We start from the raw sequence: 19,280 nt of genomic DNA, 5'->3' as shown, positions 1-19,280 counted from the left end.
TTATGTAATCTTAAAATATAGTAATCATGTGGAATACCATAGCAACTGCCTAGCAACATCCTAGCAACCACCTGGGATCCCACAGCAACCTCCTAGCAATACCCTGACAACCACCTGAAACACCAAAGCAAATGCTTAGCAACACTCTAGTAGCCACATAGCAACATCGTAGCAACTGCTTAGCCACAACATAGCAACATCCTAGCAATGATATGGGATACCCTAGCAACACCCTAGCAAACACCTAGCTGAGTAACCACCCTGCGTTTTCTTCCAGAAATGCACTTTTATATATATATATATATATGTGTTGCTATGTGGCTACTAGAGTGTTGCTAAGCATTTGCTTTGGTGTTTCAGGTATATATATATATATATATATATATTTATATATATGTATAAACACCTGGTAGTTGATTGGCAACAGGTTAGTAACATCCATCCATCCATCATCTAAACATCTAAACCGCTCATCCTTCTGGGTCGCGGTGGGGTGCTGGAGCCTATCCCAGCTGTCATTGGGCGGAAGGCAGGATACACCCTGGACAGGTCACCAGTCCATCGCAGGGCAGGTTAGTAACATGATTGGGTATAAAAAAGCATCCCAGACAGTCTTTCAGAAGTAAAGATGAGGAGGGGTTCACCACTCTGTGAAAGACTGCATGATCAAATAGTACAACAATTAAAGAATAACGTTTCTCAACATAAAATAGCAAAGAACTTTTGCTTTTCATCATCTACTGTAAATAATAACATCAAAAGATTCAGATGCAAGTTAAAACTCTAAAACACAAAAAAGAAACCGTATACAAACAGGATCCAGAAATGCTTACACCTTCTCTGAGCATATATTTTTCAAAAAACAATAACATTTCCTCATTTTTAACATTTGCTTTGTTGTCTTTGTAGTATTTTCAATGAAATATAGGGGTTAAATGATTTACACATCATTGCATTTTGTTTTGTTTTTTTTGTGGAGCGTCCCAACTTCTTTGGAAATGGGGTTGTATACACACACATGTACATGTATAAGCTAGAAATGGATTAAACAGTCACTGCCTTTCATTAAACCATCTCTCAGAACATGTTAAGTACAAATTCTCACATTGAAGTGTATGCTGAATGATTTTCATATCAGAAATAAGCTTTTCATACAGTACCATTTAAATCTATTAAGTTAATCCATTTAAATAACTTTTCTTGCCCATATAGGCCTAATTGCTGAGTTTACTTATAGTCAGACATAACTAAATGTAGTCCCTAATGATCACAGTGACACCGTCATGCAGAACTCCTGATTAGTCTTACTTCAACTGCAAATTACACAGAGGTGGCTGAGCACCGGTAATTAAATTAAAAGATTTACTGCCTATTAGCGGACCACTTTTTCTATATATAAGCTTTGGCCTTCTTTTATACCCACTGATTTTATTCAATCATTTCAATGAAATATAGTTTTTTATGGTTTTTACAAGAAAATGTAAAGAAGTATGTGACTCAATAGGTGACCACAGTAAGCATGTGGCCTAGTCAGTGCAGCTCAGTAACAGGTTTGAGGCCAAGATCTTCTTTCAAAACTGTAATAAAACAATATTCATATTCATAACCATTTCATGTGATAACTTTGTGAGGGAGCTTTTAGAGGTGGATGTCTGGTTCCTATCACCAGCACTATGACCAATGAACCAAACCCCTCTGAATGACTTTGTTTACATCTACTTAATTATGTAGAATTCTTCGGAAAATTGGTGGAAGTCCCCTTTTGAGGTGCAGTGTTCACTTGCTATTAATAGCTGTCGCTCTACGTAAAAGAGGTGGCTAATGTTTCTTCCACAGTTACAGATATAGATATATGATGAATGAAGCGAGCTGCTTTATACCGTTACAATAAAGGAGACTTCAGTTTCACCCACCGTGTTGATTCGCAGCCCCCTCCACTTCTCTTCTCTGATCTGCTGCTTTGAGTTGAAACACATCAAAGGGTTTCAACAAATGGAAGCGCAAAAGACCTACATGAATAGCTGGATGTAGACAAACCTGCTGATTAGAATTGCGTTTGGTGTGTGTTTTCTAATTGGGCCTGCTGCCAGCCCCCTTGCCTGTGCATTCTGAAGCGGTGGGAGTGGGATTCCCATTACAAATGCAAGCGCCGCCATCACTAACTTAATTACGCATAAGATACACGCGCGTGCAGTCGCACAATTAGAGCTCAATGTGTGTGTGCCCACGTTTAGCCCACGTTGGAGGGTCCTCGAGGCCATGAACAAAGACAAGTGATGGGGGGCTTCGGTGGTTATTTTTGTTGGGCTGCCATGAAAATCAGCAGAGTAAATATGCAGTCTTAAAGGGCCCATTTGATGCATATGAAACAGTATGATGCAGAATGTAAACTGTATGTATGGAAACTAAGCTTTGGAAACAGCCCGTTTTACATTTGTTGTTTTTGTGATGTCACAAAAACCGACACATTTACATATATCATATATATTACTGGTCGGCCTATAGCATTTCAGCCCTGCCCATTCAAAAAATTCATGTTATAAGGAGTCTTTCAGCCTGGATTGCTTTCTGAATGCAGGACATCCAATTAGAACTGAACTCATTTACATATACCACTCTTAAAGGCATAGTAACAAAAAAAAACTGTTTAACTACAATTCTGTAGTTGGAAAATGGTGATGTTAAAGTAAATTCTGACTGTTTTTTGGTACATAAAACCACACAAATGTTATAAATGGACCTAAGGGGAAAAAAAATCTAAGTATGTGAAAAACTGTAGAGTACAGACCCTTTAATTCCAATGTTTTCTAAATGGTTCTTGGCTTGGACACACTTTTCTAGGGAAAACCTTTAATTGATGTGGAGCATTTACATTATGGGAACTTCAAAAAGGTTCTTTACACTCACAAGTCTTGTTTACAAATGGCTCTTTGAAGGACTATCCATTGAAAGGCTCATTAGGAAACCGTATGTGGTTCTACCGTGGCATTGCTCCAAAGAACCTCTATTGGCACCATTATTTTTAAGAATATAAGATTAAGGAAGCCTGTAAGTCTTTATCCTTCTCTTCTGCACTGCAGTATGTAGTTAGAATTGCCAATTAGAGAGCATTTTTCAAAATGTATGCATAATGTAGACAAATTCATCCAGAGTGGTTTGGTGTGAAACGCTCTGTTCTAGGGAAACTTACTGAGTCAGAACTGTTCACAGTGGTGGTGATAGGAACCAGACGTCCACCTCTAAAAGCTCCCTCACAGAAAGTTATTATATGAAATAATGATTTCTTTGAATCCATTCATGGTAGAGGAGTACATGCAGGATGTCGTGAGGGAAAAATAACGCCCCCCCCCTCCCATTTCTTTTTTTTCAGATTTATTATCTATCTGTTATTATCTATTTTACCATCATCAACATTCCATATAAAGCTCAGAAGACTCGTGTAGGTTCACTGGTGGTTTTGGATAGTAAATAAAATGTCTATATTTGTGTTGTGGTCATGGCGACCCCTGGTTCCTATCGCCACCACTGTGAACAATTCTGACTCTGTAAGTTTCACTAGAATGGATCATTTCACACCAAACCACTCCGAATGACTTTTGACTCTGAATGAAAGAAATCTCTCTACCTTGAACCATTTTACATCAAACCACAACTAATGAGTTTGTTTACCACTGAATTATGTCGAAATTTTGAAAATGATAAAAAAAAAATATATTTTTGAAATTTAGATTTTTGACGGAATTTCCCTTTAATGAAAAGCTTATTGTTCTAAGGGGAATTTTACAGAATGATTGTATGATCAAATTAAATCTAACACTGCAAAGCACACTGGTGGTATTAAAATGAACAATTCAGAGGTAACAGTCTGCCCTTAGTACAGCATAAAATTAATAGTAATCATCAAATCAAAAATCGAATTCACCTTTAAATTCTGGTTTTTAAAAATATCTTTGGGCAAAATATATCACATAAACATAACATTTAAATCCACACTGTATATGTTATTATTATAGAATTATTGTTTACATGGTAAGTGATTCCAAACCTTTGGACCGCAGTGGAGATGTATCTCTGTGATTTCTGCAGCAGCTAATCAAGTTATTTCTCGAAAGTAGCCTTGATTCTGACAGTCTTGACTCCGGGAGGTTCGTCTGGCATATTTCACAGTGGAACTAAGAGCAAACGGCTCAATATAGTTCAGCGTGCACATGTGAGACAGCGGTGACTGACAGCAGTAAATTCTGTCTCATTATGCCTCACTGCTTATTCGATTTGCCGGAGTGTGCTTATTTGATTTGCTGAAGGTGATACTGTCTCCTTGAAATTGCGTCGAGCTCCAGTGCAGCTGTTTGATAAAGTACGTTTAACTCATAAACCGCACTGAGCTAGGCTAGGAACTGGAAAGCTAGGTTAAGGAGCTGGTACACCCAGCCCCTCAAAATGGGCTTTAAGACAGCAGCTGATCATTAAATCCATTTACTTAAGCGTCTTCCAAAGACTTAGAAACTTTTTTTTTTTACCATGATGTTTAATTTAGTTGACTTGACAACTTCATACCATAGCAATTGCCTAGAAACAGCTTAACAGTATGATAGCATCGGCCTAGCAACACTTTAGCAACCACCTGGGATACCATCACGATGGCCTAGCAACATATTAGCAACCACCTGGGGTAACATGGCCTAGAAACACCTTAGCAACCACCTGGGTTAACAAAGAAATGACCTAGCAATACCTTAGCAACCACCTGGGATAACACAGCAGTGACCTGTCAGCACCATGGCAACCACCTGGGATAACATAGCATTGGCTCTCAACACCTTAGCAACCACCTGGGTTAACAAAGAAATGACCTAGCAACACCATAGCAATCACCTGGGATAATATAACAACAGCCTAGCAACACCTTATCAACCACCTGCGATAAAGTAGCAATGGCCTAGAAAAACCTTAGCAACCACTTGGAAAACTATAGCAATGGCTTAGCGACACTTTAACAACCAACTGGGTTACCATAGCAACAGCATAGCAACAATGTAGCGACAAAAGCCTTGCAACTTCTTAGCAACCATCTGGGATAACCTAACAATGACCTAGCAACACCTTAGCAACCGCCCGGGATAATGTAGCAATGACCTAGCAACACCTTAGCAACCACCTGGGATAACACAGCAGTGACCTGGCAGCACCATGGCAACCACCTGGGATAACATAGCATTGGCCTAGCAACACCTTAGCAACCACTTGGGATAACATAACAATGACCTAACAACACCTTTGCAACCACTCTGCATAATGTAGCATTGGCTCTCAACACCTTAGCAACCACCTGGGTTAACAAAGCAATGATCTAGCAACACGAGACGGGGATGTGGAGTCAATACAACATAGAAAATATCATTTCAGTGGATTATGGTTCAGTTATGTTCCCTGACTGAAGGTACTGAGATGGACCCTTGAGGGTCCCACCCCAGTGACAGTTCAGTACCTTTATCTCTAAGAATATAGAGGCAGACAAATTCATGTAGAGACAGCCATGCTTAGCTTCACCGCTGCTTAAAGGCTTAATTTAAACTGAGTGTCAGCGAATGACATGGATTTGTACCTCCTTATGAAGAGCTTTGTTCCAATGAGTGACCAGCGAGAAGCCCCCAAAAGAAGTCATGTCAGAAATTACACTAAAGGTGTAAGTACTGCACCCTTCATTTATTTAACGTCCAGTCAATATGACCATTACAAACAGCTCATACAGGAGATATTTCTGAGGAGATTAGATAGAAGATAATCCACTCGCACAAGGGAGGAAAAAGTCAAAGGACAATAAGTGAAAAAACAGCAGTTTCCAAAACTGGAGTTCAAACAATGGAAAGCTACAGAGAAAATGGGTCCCCCTAACAACCACCTGGAAGACCTGGTAGACACCAAAACTGCCCCCATCAGATAAACAGCACTTAAAGCTTTCATCTTTGAGAGAGAGGAGAAAGTCTTGTAGGGAATCTTGGAGGAAAAATAGGATAAAGATCCTTTAAAATTAGACATAAGAGAAAGATAAAGGAGAAGATCTTTTCTGGTTGGATTTTTTTGGTCCTTTTCTGATGGGTTTTCTCTCAGTGCTCTGAAGTCTGATGAATTAGACCTTGGTAGATTAACCGCCCCCCCCTCTCTCTCTTCTACAAGAGAGCTCTGAAAATATAACACATCCACAGGGGGTCGTTGTTGCTTCATTATGAGCCCATCAACTCTACCCAACAAGTTATTTCCACAAATGCAGCCCTCACACTTCACACTGAAGCCACACAGAGTAGGGCAGTCTTTTCTTTTGCTTTCCTCCACCTACATTTACAAAATAAAAGTTATTAAAATGAGCTTTAAAGCATGTTTTTATTCCACTTTCGCTCATTAAGCTCATATGCAGTTTCACAGTGATTGGCGTTTTTGTTTCTAACTGCATTAAGGCGTGAAAGCGACGGTGATGGGTTTTTTTTTCCCCACCCATATTCAGGCAAGCCCCGCCCTTAACGTAAGAATTTGCTAGTGGTTCATAAATTACTGGCCAATCCTAGCACAGGGGGCGGGGCTTTTATAGCAGGTAACACGTAGGAAAAAATAACTCATCTAGCTTCTCACGTTTAGTTGTGAATGACATCAAAACTGACCAGTCAGCGAGCTTATTATGAGAACTGGCCAATCCCAGCGCAGGATGCTCGGCTACTGACTGCAGAAGTCTCTTTAATGCTATAATGGTACTAGTCAATCTAGTGGGCGTGGCTTGTCAGAAAACGGGTGGGATTTTATGCACGGCAGGGGGCCCGGGGGGAGTGGCTAATCTGTAAACAGGGGTGAAAAATAAATAAAGCCTCACGGTTCTCAAGTACCATTGTTGTCTCTGGTTGCTATGGTGACGTGGTCTGTCCAATCAGCTGCTGTTTGTGAGGATAAACTATCAGCCAATCCAAGCGCAGGAGGATGATACTGACTAGCCAATCCCAGCGCAGGTGGGCGTGGTTTGTCGGAATACGGGTGGAGGAGAATCTGCAGCCAACTTTCCCACGGTGGCGCTCAGTGTGCGGGCGGAGCGCGAGCTACCCGGACTGACACACCGACACAACGACCTGTGCACCCATACGCACGCACGCACGCGGGTTCAGGATTTTGTTTGCGCGCGTGAAGCCACGGATTGCGCAGGTTGCACTGCATTTATTTTTTTTTTCTCAGTCTCTTTTATTTTCTCCGCGTGGAGCCATGAGGAGGTTTAGGGAGGGGGCTCGCTCCCTCCCGGTGAGGTGCACGAGCTGAAGTACGGGAGCGCGCGCCGTGCAGCCGGGAGCCCCGTGCGCCCTCCAGCTGCTTTTGCAGGGGTTTTGCATCAGTGCTGTTCTCGCATCAGTGGAGCAAAGTTAGGCGTGTAGCCCGGCTCTGGAGATACGCACGTGCCGTGCAAGCTAGAGAGGGAAAGTGCAGCACGCGCCAGCGTGAAAATCTCCAAAGCAGCAACAACAACAAACAATATCAACAACAATAACAACAAATACCATAAACAGCAGCAGCAGCCGTAGCTCGGATGCACTTGTTGTCGCTCAGACCGGACTGATCGCGCGCGCGTGGGTTTGCTCTCGACTTCTGCAGGTGGATGCGCGCGCTGTGGATGTGCATGACTAAACCGGTGTGGAGCGCGAGCTGCGGGGCGTAACACCAAACAAACAAACAAACGTTATAACGCGAGCGGGCCACGTGCAGCGAGAGCAGCGTTACTGCAGAGTCACCAGCTGAGCCGAACAGAGAGAAGTGCACTGGAGTTATTTTGGGCGCGCGCACACAGGGACCCCCAGCGATACGCAGCGCGGGATGTACTGGCTGCTGTGAGGCTCGCGCTTCATCACTCCTGTCTCTCCCTGTGTGTCTCTCTCTCTATCCCTCTCGCTCATTCTGATTTCTCCATCTCTCTCTCTCTCTCACCCGCGCGCGCAAGTTGTTCTCCGGGGCTCGAGCAAACATGTTGCGCGTGTGCGCGCTGCATTCACTCTTCCTGCTTCTCGGAGGTAAGTGTGAGTGTGTGTGTGTGTGTGTGTGTGTGTGTGTGTTTGCTCTTTTCACTGGTCCTCGAGCTGCGTCTCGTGCTTTGGCGATTTCTGGTGCTGAGTGGGCTGCGAGCGCGCGGCACGGGGTTTGCCCGGCTCCAGAGCCCTGAATGGGTCTCTCTCTCCCTCCCTCTCTCTCTCTGTCTCTCTCTCTCTCTCTCTCTCCCTCTCTCTCTCTCTCCTCTCTCTCTCTCTCTCTCTCCCTCTATCTCTCTTTCTCTGCCTGTCTCTCCCTCTCTCTCTCTCTCTCTCGTCTCTCTCTCTCTCTCTCTCTGCCTCTCTCTCTCTCTCTCTCTCTCTCTCTCCCTGTCCCTCTCTCTCTCTCTCTCTCTCTTTCTCTGCATTTCTTCTTTCTCTTTTGTTCACCCTCTATTTCTCTTTTTCTCCTTTGCTGTATCCCCCATCTCTCTCCCTCTCTCTCTCTCTCTCTCTCTCTCTCTCTCTCTCTCTCTCGCTCTCTCTCTCTCTCTGTGTGTCTTAGCACTTTCTCTCTTTTTTCTTCCTCTCCCTCTTTTTCGTTCTGTTTTTTGTCTCTTCCTTTCTCTCTCTTTCCTTTTCCTCTATCTTGTCGCTCTCCTTCACTTTTTCTTTATCTCTCTCTCCCCTTTTCTTTTCTGTCTCTCTCCTCTCTTTCTCTCTGTATTGCCCTTTTCTTTCATTCTTTATCTCACACCCCCTTTCTCTCTTTTTGTTGCCTCTTTTCATTTCCCTTCATCATGTCTCTTTGTCTCCCCCTCTTTCTCTCTAATTCTTTTTTCTTTCTCTGTTTTTTCTCATTCCTTCTATCTCCCTTTCCTGTACCTCTATACTGTTGCTCTCTCTCCTCCCTTTCTTGCTTTCTTTCCTCCCTTTTACACTCGTCTGTCTCTCTTCTCTCCTTTTTCTCCTCTTCATTATTTATCTCTCCCTCACTCCCTTTCTCTTTTTTGTTCCCTCTGTCTTTTCATTCCCCCCTCTCTCTCTCTTCCCTTTTTTCATCTTGTCACTGTTTGTCCCCCTTTCGTTCTTTCTTTCTTTCTTTTTTCTTTCTTTCTCTCTTTCTTTCTCTCGCCCTTTTTTCTGTTTCTCTCCTCTCTTTCTTTCTGTATTGCTCTCTTTCTTTCTTTATCGCAAACTCCCTTTCACTCCCTTTCTTTCTTTCTGTATTTTTGTTCCTTCTCTCTCCCTTTTCTTTTCCCTCTATTTTGTTGCTGTCTCTCCTCCCTCCCTCCCTTTCTTTCATTCTTTCTTTCTTTGCTCCTTTTTACACTCGTTTGTCTCTCTTCTCTACATTTTCTTCTCTCTTCATTCTTTATCTCTCTCTCACTCCCTTTCTCTCTCTCTCTCTTTTCATTTCTCTCTCTCTCTCTATATCTTTCCATCTTTTCACTGTTTGTCCTTTCTTTCTTTCTTTCTTTCTTTCTTTCTCTTTCTTTCTTTCCTCCCCTTCCTTTTCAATCGTCTCTCTTTGCTCTTTCATAATTTTTATCTGTCTTTTTTTTATTCTCTCTGTTTTCATTTCCCCTCTCTCTCTCTCTCTCTCTCTCTCTGAGTCTTTGTACTAATAGCTAAACCACTGAATGTTCAGTACAGGGCTGTTCACTCATTCACTCACCTCTAAAGTTGTTCAGAGTCTAAGAGTCAGTCCAGAATGAGTGAGCAGCTCTGCAGGTTTCTGATTTGGAGCTGAAGAGTTCTGGTCACTCACTGTCCCTCAGGCCGCGACACTCACCGCTACAAACTTTACAGCAGCTGCCAGTGTGTGCGACTGTATCTGTGTTGTGTTATCTCACTCTGTGGTTGTCAGGAGAGACAAAACTTTCTCTGAGTGCTCAGAGTCTAATTTGATTGGTGTGAAACTGATTTACACATTTGAATCAAGCAGATTATTTCCAGTCATAACTGCCATCAAGTACCATTATGTTATTGTTTTTTCAGCTTCAGGAAAAAAGCAGAAAATATATTTAACAGAAAATTACACAGAACATCAACAACTAAATATAATATCACATTTTCAGTGTTCAGTGTGTCTCTTCACCTTCATTCCAGCTTCCATTCTTTTCAGGAGACTCACTTTCAGTTCCTCCAGTAAATCTGCAGACACGCCTCCAAAGTTCAGTCTTAGAAGCTGGTTGATCATTTTCTGAAGTAATCAAACACATTCAGTGGTGTTGAGGTCTGGACTCTGGGGTGGTCAGTCCATTGTTCATCTTCTTTGTTTGATGTGTCCGTCTCCTTTTCTCAGTGAGGTTCTTCTTGAACAGCTACACATCCTTTCAGACCCACAGCGCTGAGTCGTCTTCTCACAGTGGAAGGATGGACAGAAACACCTGTGGATGTTTTCAGATCTGCAGCAGCTTGATTTTCTCCTCTCTCTCAAAGATGAAAGCTTTAAGTGCTGTTTATCTGATGGGGGCAGTGTTGTTGTCTGCCAGGTCTTCCAGGTGGTTGTTAGGAGGCACATTTTCCTGTAGACTTGAATCATTTTGTATATGATCTTTCCAGAACATATCTCCTAAAAATTGAGTAACTGGTACTTAATGACTGTTTTGACTGGAAATCAAATAAATGAAGGCGGTCTGTGACTTTTACCCAGTACTATAATTCCCATTTATGTCTTGACAAGGTATAAAAACATGTTTGAGTGTGTGGATTGTTCTCTGTGTGCTGAGTGATCTACAGCATATCTGCAGTCAAATCTTTGGGCGAAGCTACAGTTTCCTAAGAAAGTGCATCTTCACTTCCATCCGTTTCACTTGAAAGCAACATGAATTAGAAGTACAGAGTCATTACTGTCATGTTGCCACACATTTAGTTTATATTATTTATACAAAGTGCATGATAACCCAATCAATTGCATTCATATTTCATTCACATTCTGTGTGGACAGGTTTGAGTCAACTCTAAACTCTAAATATCTCCTCTTCTACTTACGAACACATGGATATGGATTAAAAGTTTAGTCCATGGGTCGGAAACTCATATATTAAGAAGAGCCATTTTGTCCTTTCAGAAAAATCTTGGGAGCCACAACATTTTATATCCATTTTACCATCTGTTAATATGTCTCAGTATGTGTTAATGTACTATTATAGACTAAAAAATAAAATATAAACAAAAACGCAGACTTACTTTGCTCTGCTTTAAGCTTTAGCTCAGCTATAGTTGCTTTACTTGCATCTCCAGCAGGAAACGTTTCAGCAAAAGTAGAACAGTTTCTTGTAAAATCTCGCTCAAAGTTCAACTTTTTACGAGGCTGAAATCAGCTTCTCATTCACCAGATTCTTGTTCGAATTTTTCTGTTCCACCTTAAATGGTGTCTGAGGCTCCAGAATGTAACTGCTGCCCCATTTAAGGTGGAACGGGAGAATTCAAACAAGAAGCTCACTTCTCGTTTCGTGACTTTTTAGTGTTTGACAGTTTCTCATTGCAGATTAAACATATCAGGAAACCAGCAGGAGTGATTATAAATGCAGATAAGTCAATTTGTCTCAAATTATCGATGTTCATCTTAAATCTTTCTCTTTGCTGCTTCGTTAGCTACTAGCTAAGTGAGATTGCATTGCTATGGTGAGCCTGTGCTGATCTTCTCAAAGGGTGAATTAGCAGTTCTACATTAACTCCAGCGTTTAAGACAATTTATTGTTAGAACTGTGTTAGAATGACCAGCAGAGCTTTATTTTACTGCGAAGGAGGATTATTTTGTTTTTACCTACAAATCTGATTCTGCTGTGGAGCTGCAACAGGGCAGTAAAAGAGCCGCAGGTTGCCGACCCCTGGATTAGACTTCCAAACAAATTCCCCACTTGTTTCAACAAGCTGTGAGTCAGAACGGAATATTTCTGCATTTTCCCAACCTGGTCTCGGCATCTGCAGTGTGCGGTTGGTTCCTGTGGGAAATAACTGCGAGGTGTTTTGCTGTACTCGGAGAAGAATCGAACACCAATTGACTCAAAGCTCACTTATAATAGACACTTATAGGCAGTTGCTGACTTCTCTCAGTAAACATAGAGCATTAATTAGAAATTACAATCTAGTTTGTGAGTTTGCTCAACTTTACAACTTTGCAGTCCTGATATTTAAGTTCACCCACCATTACTGCAGTATCTACAGCCAGTTTTTTAAGCATTCTACTCTGTATTCTTCCATATCTATGCGGTATATTCTAGCAGAGCACACACAAGAGCGCAGGGGAGATGCTGCATGGCTGGCGCTCGGCCACGAGTCCAGAGTGGAGAGGAGACTAAATGGGAAATAAATAATTCAAACGGTGACACTTGCACTTGATTCTTTCCTTGACAGCTAGCAGCCTGCAAGCTAACTTTGGCTAGCAGTGGAGCATAGCCATCGTCGCCAGCAATTCATTCTCATGACACCCGAAAACATCACAATTGAGTTTATTTTGAATATGTGTCCATCGTATGGTATGTGTTTGTGCCAATGCTGGGGAACAACAAGCACAGCAAGCAAATCTGACGACCCAAACCAAACAGGCCACTGCCTGCAGTGTTTGCTGTTGACTTAATGATTTCAGCAGAGTTTTCCCTCCAAAACCCGCAGTTGTTGTGACACTTTTCCTGGACGGTTTTAGAGCCTGGCTAGTGGGGGCAGCTATTTAGGAGCCTTTTTCTCTTCTGTAAATGCAGGAGAATAGCGAGTTGGACTGTACAGTGTAATGTTTGTTAATTGTTTTTGTGATATTGGTCTTTGTAATATTAATATTTCAGAAGCAAACGGAACTCTAACCAATCACAGTGTTTGTACTGTGCGCTGCGAGCATCCTGACCTATCACGGTTTCAGTAGATGTTCTGAATGAAGCTGTTTCTTGCTGCAGTGCATCTTTGCACAAGAGTGAATTGTATGATGATTTAAAAGTAAATGCAGGTCAAGTTTTGAAAACATGCATAATCATAATATGCCATCTTTCATCTTAAATGATAATGATGCTGATGATGAAGCTGATGGATGCTGTGTAACAGAGCTACGCTGACATGGTTACTCTGTAATATAGTCACTTGTTTTAAGGCTCAGGGAGCTTTTTCGCTGTTCCTACTTGATTAATTCAGTCTTCCTTTCCTTCTCAGAGGGACAAAGAAAACACACTGAACTTGATGTAAAGGTTTCAGTGCGTTGACAATCACATCTGCGATTTCCGAAAGCTGTCAGGACTCATAGATAAACGTAATAAATATTCCCATCGTTACACATCCAACCAGTCAAAACATGTGAAACCTATTGACAAGTCTAACATGAAGTAGAGGTAAAAGGAGGAAGAGCTAATGGCAAGATTAGATAATCCTTTGTTAATCCCACAACAGGGAAATTCACAGTGCTACAGCAGCAAAAGGACAAGATTAATTAACCTAGTTAATTACTTAACACAGTTACAGTTTGTTATTACTTATTACTGCATAGAAAATATATATATATATATATATATATATATATATATATATATAATACTAAAGATGTCACACAGCCCTTCAGCTCTAACTCACACATGGACTCCACTTCCCAGAATTCCGTGGGAGATCACATGACTATTGAACTTCCCTCGATCATCCAATCGCTGCTCACAATCACCAAAATACTGATGTTTCGCACCTGTTCTATGTGTCATATGACCAGTCTAGTTTGGTTCATAAGCCCAGGCTTGATGTTAGGTTAGTTGTGAGCTATTGCGTCTCACTGCAGAGCTACTGAGTGGTTCCTGTTTGCATTTTTCATGTGTTTGACCCTTTTGCTGGATTTTCTGATTTTGCCTTTTTGGATCTGGTTGCCTTTGTTATGTTTGGCTTTTTGCTCTTTTGGATTTGATCCACGCCTCTTCACCAACTATGTATCTTGTCAAAGCCTTTACAAGTAAAGCCTAATTTCTTATTTTTTTTTCCGTGAGTGTCTGGCTGGTTCGGTCACGTTACAAAAGATAAAAAATTATAAACTCTATATTGTTAATTTTGTGAAGAATAAACATTATAAAGCAAAAATCTTTGCACTGTGTGCACAATTATTAGGCCTGTGAGTATTTTGACCATATCATTTTTATGCATATTTTCCAACTCCAAGCTGTATAAACTTGAATATTTATTGGATTAGGTGTTGTGTATTTGTGTAATGAGGGAGGGTGTGGCCTAAGGAGATCAACACCCTATATCTAGATGTGCACAATTATTAGGCAGGTTCTTTTCCTCAGGTGCAATGGGCCAAAAAAGAGATTTAACTGACTCTGAAAAGTCAAAAATGGATAAAAGTCTTTCAGAGGGATGTGGTGCTCTTGAAATTGCTAAGATATTGTGGTGTGATCACAGAGCCATCAAACGTTTTGTTGCAAATAGATAGTCAATAGGGTCACAAGAAACGTGTTGAGAAAAAACACACAAATTAACTACCAAAGATTTGAGAAGAATCAAGTGTGAAGTGACCAGGAACCCATTATCCTCCAGTGCTGTCATATTCCAGAACTGCAGCCTACCTGGAGTGCCCAGAAGTACCAGGTGTTCAGTGCTCAGAGACACGGCCAAGGTAAGGAAGGCTGAAACCCGTCCAGCACTAAACAAGATACATAAGTTGAAATGTCAAGACTGGGCCAAGAAATATCTGAAGACAGATTTTTCAAAGGTTTTATGGACTGATGAGATGAGAGTGACTCTTGATGGACCAGATGGATGGGCCTCTGGCTGGATCAGTAACGGGCACAGAGCTCCACTTTGACTCAGATGCCAGCAAGGTGGAGGTGGGGTGCTGCTCTGGGCTGGTATTATTAAAGATGAGCTGGTTGGACCATTTGGGGTTGAAGATTGACTCAAAATCGACTCCCAAAGCTACTGCCAGTTTTTAGAAGACACTTTCTTCAAGCAGTGGTACAGGAAAAAGTCTGACTCTTTCCAGAAGACCATGATCTTTATGCAGGACAGTGCTCCATCGCATGCATCGAAGGACTCCACTGTGTGGCTAACCAATAAAGGCCCGCTTCTTAAACGGGTGATTTCCGGTGAAGGAAAACGGTACACCTCTCTGAACAGTGTCTGGGAGGCTGTGGTTGCTGCTGCACAAGAAGTTGATCATCAGCAGATTAAGAAACTGACAGACTCCATGAATGGCTTTTATTGCTGACTGTTATTGAAAAGAAGGGTGGCTATATTGGTCACTGATTTTATTTATTTATACATACATACATACATACATACATACATCATCAAAACCGCTTATCCTTCTGGGTCGCGGTGGGGTGCTGGAGCCTATCCCAGCTGTCATTGGGCAGAAGGCAGGATACACCCTGGACAGGTCGCCAGTCTATCGCAGTTTGTTTATTTATTTATTTATTTATTTATTTATTTTTTAAATGTCAGAAATGTTTATTTGTAAATTGAGTTGTTTGTTTATTATTCTTGCCCAATAATTATGCACACATAGATATTCTCCTAAGAATGCCAAAACCTCACTTTTAGGTGGGGTGGTTGGGTGGTTGGTGGGGTGGGAGGGGGCCTCAACTGCGATCACTGCTGGTTGTACAGTCTCACAGCAGCAGGAAGGGGTAGTCAGTTTTTTCAGACTGTTCAGCTATATATGTTTGTGTGTTTTAAATTTATTTATTTTAAATATAACACCAACGTCCCCCCCCAACTATTTTAGCCAGAGTGAAACCCTCAGGGTCTTCTAGGGCTTTCAGAGAAGGCTTGATGATTTCTGGGAACTAAAAATGCGTGTCTTTCATTTTTAGTTATTTTTATTCAGAATCATGCTTGTATTACTGCTATGCAAGTATTACTCTTGTTTCATTGTTAAAATTGGGCAGAAAACAAAAGTATTACATTCTTGAAACTCACAGCAGGAAATTAGCCAATCAGGATTTGCTTTTCTCTGCGGTAACTAGGTAGAAATAGCTAAGCGAGCTCTCCTATTGGTTAGGACTTGAAGAGCTTAAAAGAAGTCCTGAACCAATCAAGAGAAGTTATGAAGAGGAATTGACCAATCATGTTTTGATTTCCAGTGGGTGGGACCAATATCATGATATCCCTCTAGCTTAATCAGTGGGTTGTTAGAAACGGGAAATAATGGTGACCGTTCAGGGGTCACTCCTGATAGAGTCACTGTGAAACTGCTACAAGGTAAAATATGCTAATATGTCTGTCCAGAAGCTTTAACTAAATCCTGGAATATCTTTAAGTAGCTTCAGATGCCTTTAATATGTTTAATCTAGAACTGGCTTTTCCAAATGTTCTGTCCCCCCTTAAAAGCTGCAGCAGTTACATCCTGGTACTTAAATGCGAATGTAACTGCTGCAGTGTTTAAGGCGGAGGGAAAATTTTAAAATAAAAAGCTAAAGTGCGAATCACTGTTAGCTTAGTGCTAACAAACTACCAGAAACCTATACAGGTGCTAGCAGAAGTTAGCATTATCATGGAGGTGGGTTTTTTCCTTGTGTTTTGCCTGAGTTTTGACATTTTTGGCCCAATTTGAAGGCCTAGCTACTGTTCGCCTCTGACTAATGCAGCACTGTCGGTTGTAGAGTCCCCCTCTCTCCTGTTAATAAATTGGACTATTTCCTAAAATGAGTGCAGTAATAATTTCTGCTTGGCTCTAATTTGTGCTCTAAGGGTCATAAAGCTTAAGAAACTCAATAACAGTAGCTTAAATTGCTCAAAATAATGCTGATCTTTAACCATGTCTCAATATTGGTTTACTAGTGCATTGAATACTGTCAGTCATAACAAATCCTTTTGCTTTATTGCTTTTATACAGCAATTCTGCAAATTAAATGAAAAAAAGCAAAGAAGCCCTGATATTTCTTATGTATTTAGCTTAAATAAGGCAAAATCACATCATGTAGTAAACAGAGTGGCTTCCATAAAGTCTACCACAAGTCCCAGTGGTTGGTGAGGCAGCAACCGGAAGTTTGGGTATTCCTAGTTGTGCCCTTAGGCAAGGCACTTAGCCCCCCACAGCCCCAGACAGCGCTGCTCCTTTGGCGGAACTGTGCTGGGCAAAGTTAGACAGCAAAATGACTTTTCCTTTGCAGGATCAATAAAGTACATGACGGTTAAAGGAAGCCAAGCTCTCTGCTACAAATGATTTGATGGATTTTGCCGTCTTTTAGTTAAATATGTGGTAATTAGACTCAGAAAGACATCTGCATTGTGCACTTTTAAATGGTCCTTTTATGACCAGGCCCAGCATTTCTGAAACATTATATTCAGCAAAATTCGATATATTTTTGAATGTAGTTTGTTTTTCTGGAGTGAGAAAATGTAGAAAATTTATTGTTGGATATTTATTTTTATAAAAACTTGCGGAGAGAAAGTCAAATATCCAAAGAATGTCCAACTTAAAAACAAATTTAATGCACTGTTAGAGAAAAAGCTGTATATCTGACTGAAACGCTCACTTAAGATCAACGTCAGTTTCAGAATTTGACTATAAAATGCTGCAGGTCAAATACTACCTTTTAGATGTTTTTAGTGTATTTATTTTCTTTATTTGTTTTTGTATGTGGGTCATGACGTGATGTGCATTTTTTGTGTCCAAGTCCACTATTTTCCCCCAAAATAATAAAATAAATACATGACATATCGAATTATTCAACAATACCTCTTTAATGTAAAACTGTTCCATGTAAAATTCATTTTGGTTTCTTTTTGCCTCCAGAAGTCTGAAAATATCAGGTGGTGTAACCATCCAACCATATATGTTGGTTGAGTAAACTATCAAAAAAGGTCATTTAGTTAGAAAATTCTAAATAAATTAGTTTGGCATGATTTTGTGTTTGAATACTTTAAAATAAAAGCCACGTTGCAAAATAAGGTAATTTTAAAGTACTAAAATCACTGAAAAAACTTTTTGTCTGCAAGTTTTTACTTCCTCAAATGTCAGGCAGCACTACCATAAACAGAGCGCTTTTATTTTGACATGCTTTTATGCAAGATGGGCCTGAGTATTGCATCATTAAGAAGACCCCAATTGACCTTCATGGTGCATTGCCAAGGTCAGTAGCCCTTTCACAAATTGTGGAAAAAATGTGATGTTTGAGTCGTGGTTAGAACGGTTCAGTTTACCTAGTCAGATGGTACAACCTCAGGAAAACCCTAAAATGTGCAAATATTATAAAAATGTTTATTTATATATTTGAAAAAATGTAAGTATGAACTCAAATTCAAGGACAAAAAGTTTACTGGAGTGTCTAAGCAGATGCCAGTTTAATTTGAAATTAGTCCGAAAAGTCAGGGGGCGCAACCCATAGACCAGTTGCACCAGTGCAGTTTTAATAACTGAAACAGGTAATTAAAAGCTTTGATAACACTAAGTATGTTTAAGACATAAAATGCACATAGATGTAAATGCAAATCTATGCAGATATAAAAATACATGTCATTGTCCATGTGCACAGCGGTCATTACTTAGCAACCAGTGCTCAGCATAATGATCAGATTGTGCCCTCAGAACTAAGTGTTGTATAAATGACAACAGCGACACACACCGATCAGGCATAACGTTATGACCACCTCCTTGTTTCGACGCTCATTGTCCATTTTATCAGCTCCACTTACTATATAGGTGCACTTTGTAGTTCTACAGTTACAGACTGTAGTCCATCTGTTTCTCTGATACTTTGTTAGCCCCCTTTTGCGCTGTTCTTCAGTGGTCAGGAACAGCACCGCTGTGTCTGATCTACTCGTACCAGCACAACACACACTAACACACCACCACCACGTCAGTGTTACTGCAGTGCTGAGAGTGATCCACCACCCAAATAGTGCCTGCTCGGTCCATGGGGGTCCTGACCACTGAAGAACAGGGTAAAAGGGGGCTAACAAAGTATGCAGAGAAACAGATGGACTACAGTCTGTAACTGTAGAACTACAAAGTGCACCTATATAGTAAGTGGAGCTGATAAAATGGACAGTGAGTCTAGAAACACATCACAACGTGAGCAATGTAATCACAGTTCTAGTGTGTTGCCCATATCATACAGATCTGTTGTGTAGGTGATGTGAGTCTATGAAAGTCTATGAAAGGTGAAGCTTGAGGACTGTGAGTTGAGGAAATCCTGCAGATGTAGAAAAGCCCCCCCCCCTTCTTTCTATTGTTCCATACTGAATGTAGTTCTGCACACTGTCGCATTTGACTCATTTCCAAGTGCTCCTCTTGCGCAGCAGGCTGTGTGCCAGAATCTAAAAAAGAAACAAAACAGACAGAAGAAAAAAAAAACACTGGTCCCGATTGTT

The 19,280-nt window shown here is 40.9% G+C and overlaps 1 protein-coding gene across 1 annotated transcript in view; it reads left to right on the top strand.

Moving 5' to 3' along the window:
• Nucleotides 1-7,784: 7,784 nt before the first annotated feature.
• The window catches only part of si:dkeyp-14d3.1 (transmembrane protein 132C), a 410,125-nt gene continuing 398,629 nt past the window's right edge, over nucleotides 7,785-19,280 (top strand). Inside the window, exon 1 of the mRNA XM_036578202.1 lies at nucleotides 7,785-8,039. Coding sequence (XP_036434095.1) covers nucleotides 7,994-8,039 — 46 coding nt within the window. The 5' untranslated portion in view covers nucleotides 7,785-7,993. The remainder of the gene's footprint in view (nucleotides 8,040-19,280) is intronic.

The sequence above is a fragment of the Colossoma macropomum genome, unplaced genomic scaffold, assembly GCF_904425465.1.
Source record: "Colossoma macropomum unplaced genomic scaffold, Colossoma_macropomum, whole genome shotgun sequence".
NCBI lineage: Eukaryota > Metazoa > Chordata > Actinopteri > Characiformes > Serrasalmidae > Colossoma > Colossoma macropomum.
The sequence above is the reverse complement of the archived record's forward strand: the minus strand, read 5'-3'. Positions and strand labels throughout refer to the sequence as shown.